Source organism: Temnothorax curvispinosus, unplaced genomic scaffold (assembly GCF_003070985.1).
Source record: "Temnothorax curvispinosus isolate PA1 unplaced genomic scaffold, ASM307098v1 QBEX01013795.1, whole genome shotgun sequence".
Lineage (NCBI taxonomy): Eukaryota > Metazoa > Arthropoda > Insecta > Hymenoptera > Formicidae > Temnothorax > Temnothorax curvispinosus.
Window position 1 is genome coordinate 1,126 of NW_020223575.1, and position 10,674 is coordinate 11,799.

Consider the following 10,674-nt stretch of genomic DNA (forward strand, 5'->3'; position numbering starts at 1 on the left):
AAATTATTTTTTTGATGTGAAATAAAATATATTCTTTAATTTTAACTCTCTCGATTAATACTGCAATTCGCACCGATAAATCGGTAACGCTTTGTATAATTATACATATTCTCTTTGCACGAACCTTTTCTATAGTACGCATAATCTAATGTATATTTATTAATAATAACACATCTCGCTTTATCACAATAATCACTATCAAAAAAATAAAAAATTGATTAAATAAAAAAATAATTCTCTTATATATTATTATCTAAAAATATAGTTGCGCTTTTAATTCTCTGTCTGGCGAACATTTTCGCAAATTAATATGTATCTGTCGATATTTCTAGTTTATTGTAGACTGTACTATATATTATACGTGTAAACAAAATATCTCGCTCCTTTGTCTACTTGTTCTTTCGTATAAAATCTCGATTATTATATCACTCTTACTCTTATTCTATTTTTCTCTTGTTGAAAATGGATTCAAATCCATCATCCTGCAAATTTATCTCACACAACGACTATTTACATAATAATTATAAATAGTGTTGTTATTATTAATAACTAGACTAGATTAAATACAATCGGTCTTTTAACCACTATCCCTCAGGCACTGATTTGCTTTCGCTCTGTGAGCAGGATCGCTGTTGATCGACTCTAATTCTTTCCCATTCGAACATGCTCTCGGTCGTCCTTCGTTAAAAATGCGGCAAAGATCGACGTTGACGTAATGGGACCTTGTGTTATCGGAATTTACTGTTGATTCATGCTGCGACCATGTCTCGTCGCGTTTGACAGGATTGATAAAGTATATTTTACCGAGACTTGTTTCCGCATCGTCGTTGATGTATTCTATGCCATTCGCGCAATTTTCTTTACTTCCCTTAATTCTCATAAGATCGTAGTGGGTAACGTCGCGTTCTCCAGGGTTGTCGTACGTGAGCGACGATTCCTTTGACTGGGAAATCTCTTTGATTTCTCCGGACGACGTGGAGTCGTAAGTCTCCAAGTGCTTCGACAAGTTTTCCTTGCGTTTAGCAAGAAGGATCCTATCGAGGGTCATGAAGGGCGTCTCGAAGCACAGCCTCCACAGCACAGATATCATCATCGTCAGTACTAAATTGGCGATGAAATCGCGTATCTGATAAAAATAAAGAGATTTTATTGCTGTCCTTTTTCTTAATTACACTTGCGCTTTAATTTAATTACGAGACGCTCATGTAATCATCAATATTTGTTATATTGATGATTACATGAGCGTCTCGTAATTAAATTATGTGCAAATTTTTAAGTCTACTATGTATACATATATTTATATAAAATCTATTTAAAACAAAATGCAGCGATGCAATATACACAACATAATAGTAGACTTAAAAATTTGCACATAGTTTCACTGTAGAACTAAATAAAATAAATATCGTTAATTACGTCGTTAGTTAAATATCAAATTTTTTTGCACGAAGAGATAACATTTTTATTTTTATGATTTAGTGATATTGCTTAACCAGTTAATCACCGAGGCGTCTGTTTTTATTATCTTTGACGCAATATTTTAAAAATGTTTCCACTCTTTTTTACTCACCATATTCATCTGCGTTAAATTGCCGGGTGTTCGAACGGCTCCGACGTGTGATAGTATGACCAGATAATGAGAGAGATAAGCGCAGTAGGTCAATTTGCTGAACGGAATCCATCCATGCCAAGAAAGTAAATAATTGATGGGACCTTGAAACGATTATGACTTTTAGAGACTGGCGTTGACGTAATCCGGTTTAGTAATTATCTCGCGAACGCGCGCAATCATCACCTGCGTATCCATTTATGCAGCAGAAGATTATCCAGGAGACCGCGAGTACAAAGACCTGACGATGGAAACCGGCGTAGAAGCTTGCCTCCAGCCTGTTGTACACGTGAGTGTCGAAGTACATGCCTCGCGGTCCGAAAATCACCGAGAGGCCGGCCATAATCGCGATCAGCCAGCCGAGAATCACGCACCACTGTGATTTATAAAGGCATTTTTTTTTTAGCGACTTTACAACCAACGGTTTATTTTATGATTTCTTCAAATTTAAGATATTTAAATATGCGTCCTATTTATAAAAATATTAATATAAAATACATATAAGTTATAGAAAAAAATATTTCACGCTTCTTATGGAAAATATTTTAACTTTAATCCGCTTAACCTCGATTATTATATAAGATATAAATATTAGTTCTTCAATTAGATGTCATATAGAAGACAATTAATAAATAATGAAATAAAACAAACATGAGAGTACTGAACATAATTGTGTAAATTGTACTTACAGTATATAACTTGACTTTGCAAGATCGCGTCTTATATAACAAGTATCCAAGGCCTAATCCAATGACGTAAGGCCCAAATCTATTGTATGTCTTTATATAGATCTTCAGATAAACCTGGATTACGTCCTCCTCCCTACGAAATACAACATCCTGTTGAGATCACGAAATTACTAAAATCCGGCAATCAAGAAATTTCGTACAATTTCCTTGCAATTTCCATCTTCGTAGAAATAAACATCACTTAAAACGAAGTAATCTTGCACGATCTTTCATAGTTGCTTGATAATTAATTCTCGAAGTCTCGCGTGATATAAAAGGTCCCACAGAGTGGATCTATATTAAGAGACCGCAATAATAAATATTTAAATGCTAAACTAAATAAAAAAAACTAATTAAAATTAGATAATAGAAAAAAACGTAATATAAAACTCAATCAAATTAAATAAGCCTATTACATTTAGATTTTTGACAGATTTTTTAAAATGTTCAAATTAAAAATGTGTTAATGAAATATTTTCTAAGCGAAAGCGCAGTTGAAATTCTACACTTACCTCTTGTAATAGAGCATGGTGCCCGTTAGTTCGAAATAATAAGTTATAACAAAGGGCACGAGGACCGAAAGAAATAAACAGACGGTCAAAACAATGGTGAAGAACAGACTTCTAAACTTGAGCATAGGATACAGTACAAGCGGCGACAGCCAAACAAACTGCATGTCGGTCGATAGGTACCAGGATTGGGACATGCACTAGAAGCAAACGTAAGAAAAGAGTAATATTTTCGTGTAAGTGCGCGAATCGGAAAAATTTTGAAAGCGCGAAACAGCTCAGTAAATCCAAATTAAAGAGAAATAAAAAAAAGAATATTACGATAAAAAAATTTGTGCAGCATTCGTATATATAGACTACCGTTTGCACTACGTACAAAATAATTGTTAACTACACGTTCAAACACACGATTGCTGTACGTATTTCGCTCATTCGCTACGACATAACTCAAAACTTGCCATTTTTTAGTTGTTTGTAAAAGAATAATGAACGTTCAATACATCGAATAAAGAGCTAAACTTTTATTTTTCTACAATCAGTTACGCCAAAATCGCATTTAAAAATGATATTACAAAATTCTAATGATTCAAGACATTCAAGATAACCCATTTTTCTGGAAAACTTTGTTTTTTGAGTTATGTCATTGTTGCAGCAAATGAGCAATTTAATATGGCAAGTAATACGCAAAAATATACAAGGGTATACGTAAAAGAGTAATTTAAAGAGCTGGTCTACCATGTTCGCTACGTTGACATAGTTGTTAACGTAGAGCAAGTTGGTCCACCAATTCTCGCGACAGAAGTTTTGGTTAGTACCGACCCAGGTGTCCCAATGCGGGCCTGTACCGAATTTGTAGAACAGAGTGGCATAAAAACCGATCATCATCGCGTAGGCCGGCGTTAATCTGACAAAAGGAGAAACGATCAGTGGTTCGAAGAGATAAAAAAAAAAAAGAAAGAAAAGAGGGGAGATCAAACGATATTATTATAAAGAGAAAATAAAAATTACAAATTATATGATTTCTTTAAACAACACGGTGCGTATGAGACCGACGAATATAATTTGTTGACGTAATGGGGGGGGGGGGAACATGTTGGAAACTTAAATTACCGGGGTGATTTCGGTTGCGTATACATATACGTACCTTACATAACGATGAAGATAAAGTCCTATCACGTCGAAACGCCACTCTAAGGCTCGTTCCTTCTTCAACAGTTCGTTGTAAGCGAGTAGGAGCCCGCTCAGAAGGAAGAAGGTATCCGTGACGATGTTGCCGTTAAGCACCAGCATGTTGTTCCAATCGTGGTGCATCTTTTTTAGGATAAGAATGATTTTTCACAATTGAGACAATTAAGGCGCAGAATTTTGAGATTTGATGACAGAGAACAATGTGTGACTTTTTACTGTATTTATAACGCGAAGGATAAATTCGATAACATAAGTTGCGAAAATAGGGACACGTAGTGTATTCTCAGTCAATTCTCATGTGAAATTGTATAAAAATTAAAATTGTATATCTCACACGTGGAATCTGCGTGAGGTTCATATTGACATCAACGACCTTCATGTAATAGGTATGACCGTAAATGATCCAGCATATGCTGACGAAGCGCAAGCCGTCTAGGCAGCGAATAGATCCCGGATGTCTCTCAGTTTTCAACAGCTCTTTTCCATTCTTGTACAAAGAAAACGCCGCAAAAATACCTGCGCGAGAAATTATCAGGATCATTATCTCTATTAGTTCCGGCTCCCCGGATGACATTGTCCTTATTAAAGAAAAAAAAACCGCAATATCCAGATTGACATTACACATCAATATTAGGCATCATATAGCGTATATTATAGTGTATGTATAAAGCAATCTTATTAATAATCAATAATTAACATTCATTTAATCTTAAAATTAGTCTCAGCTTTTTTTCTTTCTCAATATTCAATAGATATAATTTTAATTTCCAAGATTGATTTCGTAAAACTCAGTAATCAACTGCACTGACTTAAATTTACCAACTTTGTCGCATCAAATGTGAGAAAAATATTGAAAGGACTAAATCTAAAGGATAAATGTGCGTTTATATTTTTATATCTTACCTTCCGACGCGCTAGCACGCCGTTGCATCGCAATATCGTATCCCGTGCTGGCTATGATGATCAATGCGAACAGCACAAGAATCGATCTGAAGTTTTCGAACGTTATACAAATTAAGCATATTACTGCAGAGAGATAAATGTTTATACGATAATTATAGAGAGCTTCATTACGTGTAACACCAATCCCCAATGTTCCACGTTGTCTGAACGGTCTCAATGGTATAGCATGATTCCTTAGAAACGGTAATAGTCATGTCTACACGCCCTTCGACTTTCAATGGGTCGAGCGTGATCTCGAGAGCCTCCTGTATCTCCGTATGATTGCAGGTGGACGGAACGCAAAACATCCACTCGTATTGGGTCGATTCGCCGGAAGTCCATTTCGTCGCATTCTACGCCATAAGATACTTACGTTTAGTCCCCGAAGCGGCATAAACTCGCTCTTATGAGCGTTTTATTGTTTAAGAATACTTCGAAAACTATATGAGAAGCTATCGTCTTTTACGAAATTTATTGAGTAAATAAAGTTCCATTTTATTCATGTATATTATAGTATCGTATTAATGTCCATGAATAAATAAAATTATTTAGATTAAATATATATATTATTTTAAATATTATTTAGATTATACTATTTTTTAAATTAAAAATGTCCATATGGGTTTTATTAGAAGCAATATTAATTCTTATTCTTACTTATATATCTTTCGTATACTTCAATTTATTTACATTTTACAAGCTCAGACGATAGATATAAGCCGGATTGAATTTATGTTCGCTTACTGTATACTGTTGTACGCTCGACATGATAATTGCAATAATGCAAGAATTGTGAACTCACCGACGCGATAGCGACATTCGTAAGCAGGTCCCCCATGTCCAATTCACGTCGCGTCTTGTTGTCTTCGAAGATCTCGAACTGAACCGCTGCGTTGCAAGCTTGCCCGACGAACCCGTGTTTGGTCTTCACTTGTAAGCATTCGTCAAAATTACCCAGCTGTTTGTAATTGCCGGTGATTATGCCTGACGGGAATTTAACCGAGGCGTCGTACACTGGAACAAAGAACATTGAATCTCCGTTTAAAAAATAAATTTCGGCGAAACTTCCGAAAACGTCCATGCTCAGATTTAGGTCAAACTTTGTCAATAGGTTTCTTTTAGATAAAAAAGACATATATACCAAAAGGATTTTTTGCGACTCCAAAGTTTAGCACTAACTTTTTAAATATTTGTTCACATCTTTTTCTTATGTCCTGTGTATCATTGTACAGTAATTTTAAATCCTTATCTGAGAAACACGTTTGCACACAGCTCTTGTTGTGAGCGAACTAACTCAGTATCATTACAAACCAAAACAGCTCTCAAGTAATGTAAACTACCATAAAGTCATACCCGTCAAAGTCATAACATAAACATTATTGGCGAAACTTTAGAAAATCAGAAACGTTGTAAACCTATGTGACAACTCGTCTCGCGTGAAAAGTGCAGTATGCGTGGAGGCAATAGGTTCCGCCCCCGCGGGGGGGCTCCACTATTGTTAAACTAGACACATAGTGTGCCTTCAAAGTACACGCGTGGGCTTTCCACGCGTGGAAAGTTGTAAACCCATGTGGCACCTCGTTTCGCATAGTGTATATGCGCGGAAACAGCAAGTTAAAAATGTTAAAAAAGTTGCTAAACTTTGGAGTCGCAAAAAATCCGTTTGGTATATGTCTTTTTTATTTGAAAGAAACCTATTCACAAAGTTTCACCTAAATCGGAGCATGGACGATTTTCGGAAGAACAGCCTAAATTTCAATGCGCGAGGGCATTTTCGGCTCTCGAATGAAGATTCGAGTTATTAAGGCCTGTTCGTTTTAGCTGAACTTCTTGCACGGTTCATCTTTGCTTTTTTTCTTTTTACGTTGGAAAGAAAAAGAGGAAAGATGAACTGTGCAAGAAGTTCAGTTAAAACGAACAAGCCTATTGTTATACGCAGTGGACTATATTTTATTCCCCAGAATTTTCGGGGGACGTTCCACAAAAGTGCTGTATAAAAACACGGGATTGAGATCGCGATATCTAATCTAAAGTTTCCATGAGTAAAGGGGTATAATACCGCTTTGCGAAGTTTGTTACGACGAATCTGTTATTGATGCATCTCATTATTTTTTTCCGGACATTTATGGCATTCCGGCTTTGACATTTAACAATTGCGCCCTTCCCCTCTGAGCTCCGTTTTATAATAAACACATTCCAAAACCGGTTAAAACAGACGTGCAGGTATAGTCGATGCGTCAAGGCGTTCTTCTGTCCTCAATCCACGCCACAATCAGCCATCATTTTTTTCGCATTACCTTTATATCCGGAATCATTATCGCGGACCTAATCAGAGAATAATGATCGTTGAGGCCTGATATCGATTAACGCAAACGGTATATATAAATAATTTTTATAGTCGCTTCTCAAATGCTCTGTCCTTAGTTGCGGACATGAACCGTCCTTCTTGTGATTTATTGCAATATATTAAGTATTGTGACGCAAATGTGAATTTAAAATCATTAAAAAATACAGTTTTTACTTTAATCTTTTTATTGTAAAACTTTTTAAAAAAATTTCTAAATTGACGAGGTGAATGATTATCGCAGTTATTAGTTTTTTTCGCTCTTTCTTCCCAGAATTAATATATAATTAATTTCAGAATTAAGATTCATCGATTGTGACTTTTTTTCCTTAACGAGCGAGGCAGGCAGACTTAAGGAGGTTTTTCATTACAAAACTTCAAAAAAAGTTTTCTTCTATATTGACAAGGTGAATTGTTATCGCATTAGCATTTTTCGCTTTTTTTTCCAGAAATGTGTAATTCATCGATCGTGGCCTTAATTTTTGTGTACTTCCTTTCTTCTCTAATGACAAGCGAGGCAGGCAGACTTGAGGAGAATTTTGCGTCTGAGAAAGGAAATTGCGTATGATTGATCAAATTCCATGATGAAATATACTCGGCGAGGGTCAAGCAGCGCAGTTGATCAAAGTCACGTTCAATTCTAGGAGGATGGCGATGAACTAATCCAGCCGCGCGCCGAGAACTCGCGCGTTGTACTCTATGATTTATATTATTAGTCATCTCTGCGCGCACCAACGTGTGAGTTATGCTGTGCGAAATGGGATTTCAAGGTGGTACCTTGGAACCGCGATCACGCCGTGACGGTAAACAACGTCAATGTCGCGAGTGCGTTAACTGCGGAAGTAGATAATCGCGCCGGTACGTAGAATCGACTGATAGACCGGAATTCACGCGGCGGAAACGGGTTGATTGACTGGGCTAAAGAAAAATGAACGATAGCGCGTGTGCTTTTAAAAATAAATTTCCAAGCGATAGCGATAGCGATAACGTACTTATGCATATTGCACCTTATCGGCAATCGATAGCTCAATGTCTGATCGATTCTAACGTAATAACGAACATAACGAGCCAAAGATATCTGCTAATGTAGTGACGTATAAGTTGTTCGCTCGAAACTCCTCGACGTTTGCAAAGGTAAAGAAGTCCTCTGTGACGCGTTTACCAGACCCTCCTTTCTCTCCCGCCACACGTCCAACCGAGTCCAATCTCTTATCGTGGTATAAACAATAGTCGAGGAATCGCGCGAACTAGTCGGATCGGGCGATTAAATGACGTAGAGGCCAGGAAAAGATCGATCTAACGATCGATCGATCAGAGGCAGGCCTCCGATACACAAGGACGGTCATCGGCCTCGTGGATGCATCTCGCTGACCCAGTTTGGTCCCGCGCGTACGACGCACATACCAATTACATCGGTCAATATTATTGTTTCTGCGTGAATATACGCGCGTTAGATCGTTAATCGCCTTTTTTTCTTAACAGCACGTTGTTACAAAGCTGGCAATACCCGCGAGAACAATCGTAGTAAGTCAGTACACAGAGAAAAAGAATATTCTTGATTTGAAAATATTTTTAGTTTCAACGCGTGGAAATCTTGAAATGAGATTATATTGCGTTAAACGAAGAAAAGTTGCTTGAAGGAAGTTATTATATAGTTCAACCAAGAAAAAATGTTGAAATAAAAAGTTGAAATTCTTATAAGAAGATTACAGTGATCTTGCTTGTGTACGAAACAATCTATATCTTCTTATAAGAATTTTAACTTTTTATTTCAACATTTTTTTCTTGGTTGAACTATATAATAACTTTATTCAAGCAAGTTTTCTTCAAGCAAGTTTAATCTCATTTTAAGATTTCCATGTTGAAACCAAAAATATTTTCAAATCGAGAATATTTTTTTTTTCTCTGATAAGAATTAGTCCTTTCGGCGCATCTCATTTGATATAATTTTTTATCTTGAATCAACTGATAAAGTCTAAAAAAAAAAAAACATTTTATAACGCAATAAGAAGAAGTGGAAGAAAAGTCCCAATATGGCTATTTAATTATTATATTTTCTTATATACATATGTGTGTTGTATAATATATTTTTCTAAATAATTATTTATTTTGTAGAAATATTTATATACATATTGTATATTATATCATTTAACACATAATTGAATTTTAGAGCGATTGCTTTATTAATCAATTTTTAATTAAATTTAGCTAATCTATCTTTTTTCTCTTTCTTTTAAATTAAATATAACGTTCGAATAAAAATGTGTATTTGTACAACTGCGATAGAATATTTATTATGAAAGGAAATAATGATACTGTCGCGCACCAGATACTGTCAATGGAGAAATCCATTCGACGCTGGTATCGAAAGGGGCAAAAATGCACCGGCGTTCATGTATATTCATTGAATGTTGCGTTTGCGCATTGACGTAAGAACGGCCAACGGGTAACGATGTAAACATGTCAACGAAATAATTATCGCGGCGAGATAAAGGCTGTCATAATGCAAAACGGCGATGATCTATGCGGCGATGATCCGCCGGCGAGGACGCGTGGGTTAAACATCTTGTAATGGCCGATGCTGTCACCGATCGGCATTACGCTATTAATATCAATCAGATCAATGTCAACCCGTTTAATCTGTGCTAGTCCAAGTGTCACGGAGACGATAATTCGCCCGCAAAAATGGACACAAGGCTCTTTCGATCGTGCGTAAATTCGACTTCGATATCAGCCGCTCTCGAGAAAAACACGCGTGCAATCTGAATTCGAATCCGAAGTGTGATCGATCGCGCGCGCGTCGAAATCGTACGACTGCGATCTCGATTATTATTTCTGAAATTACCCGCCTTTGAATCTGAAGAGATAAGAGAACGATAAAGTTTTGCGACGTCCCTCGCTTTTGCGACTCCGCGTCCTCGAGTACGTTGAACTCGCAGTAGCGCGGAAAAAAAAGAGATACTTATCACGCTGATCGATCTTGTCTGATTCCGTTATCTACGAAGCATTGATATCCGGTAATTGACGATATGCATTTTACGTGTGCCGGCGCGATATCGTAAGCGTAAGCAATATTACATGCCCGATAACCTCCCTCGATAATTGCGCGCAGCGTGCAATGTCCGATAATTGCTGAATGTTTAAACGTAAAAAAGAGAAACGCAATCGCAATCGCGTTCGTGATCTCACGCGGCGCATAACAGACAAAACAATACGTAAAGATTATATAACGTTTTCCTCCTTGCTGTCCTTCCCCCGAGTTATTCTCATGGAAAGGTAAAGAAATATTACAAACTTAAGCGGGGAGCACACACTTATTCTGCACAACGCATAATGCGTAAGCATAAGAAAATT

At 36.7% G+C, this 10,674-nt stretch overlaps 1 protein-coding gene across 1 annotated transcript; it reads right to left on the reverse strand.

Annotated features, from left to right (window-relative positions):
• Positions 1-456: 456 nt before the first annotated feature.
• Positions 457-6,057, reverse strand: LOC112463961 (nose resistant to fluoxetine protein 6-like). The gene is made up of 11 exons (XM_025030693.1): positions 5,779-6,057; positions 5,109-5,329; positions 4,938-5,023; positions 4,369-4,550; positions 3,991-4,157; positions 3,582-3,750; positions 2,850-3,046; positions 2,299-2,431; positions 1,796-1,985; positions 1,571-1,713; positions 457-1,126 (listed from the first exon to the last, which is right to left on the reverse strand). Exons 1-11 carry the CDS (start codon positions 6,055-6,057, stop codon positions 578-580), a joined length of 2,316 nt encoding a protein of 771 aa, XP_024886461.1. The 3' UTR covers positions 457-577.
• Between the last annotated feature and the right edge of the window lie 4,617 nt (positions 6,058-10,674).

Excerpts from the sequence above, each read along its gene's own strand:
- LOC112463961 (XM_025030693.1), bottom strand. The coding sequence starts at position 6,057 with ATGGACGTTTTCGGAAGTTTCGCCGAAATTTATTTTTTAAACGGAGAT. Across the intron at positions 4,551-4,937 it reads GCGTGCTAGCGCGTCGGAAG|GTATTTTTGCGGCGTTTTCT; the intron begins GTAAGATATAAA and ends TTTCTCGCGCAG. Across the intron at positions 1,127-1,570 it reads ATTTAACGCAGATGAATATG|ATACGCGATTTCATCGCCAA; the intron begins GTGAGTAAAAAA and ends TATTTTTATCAG.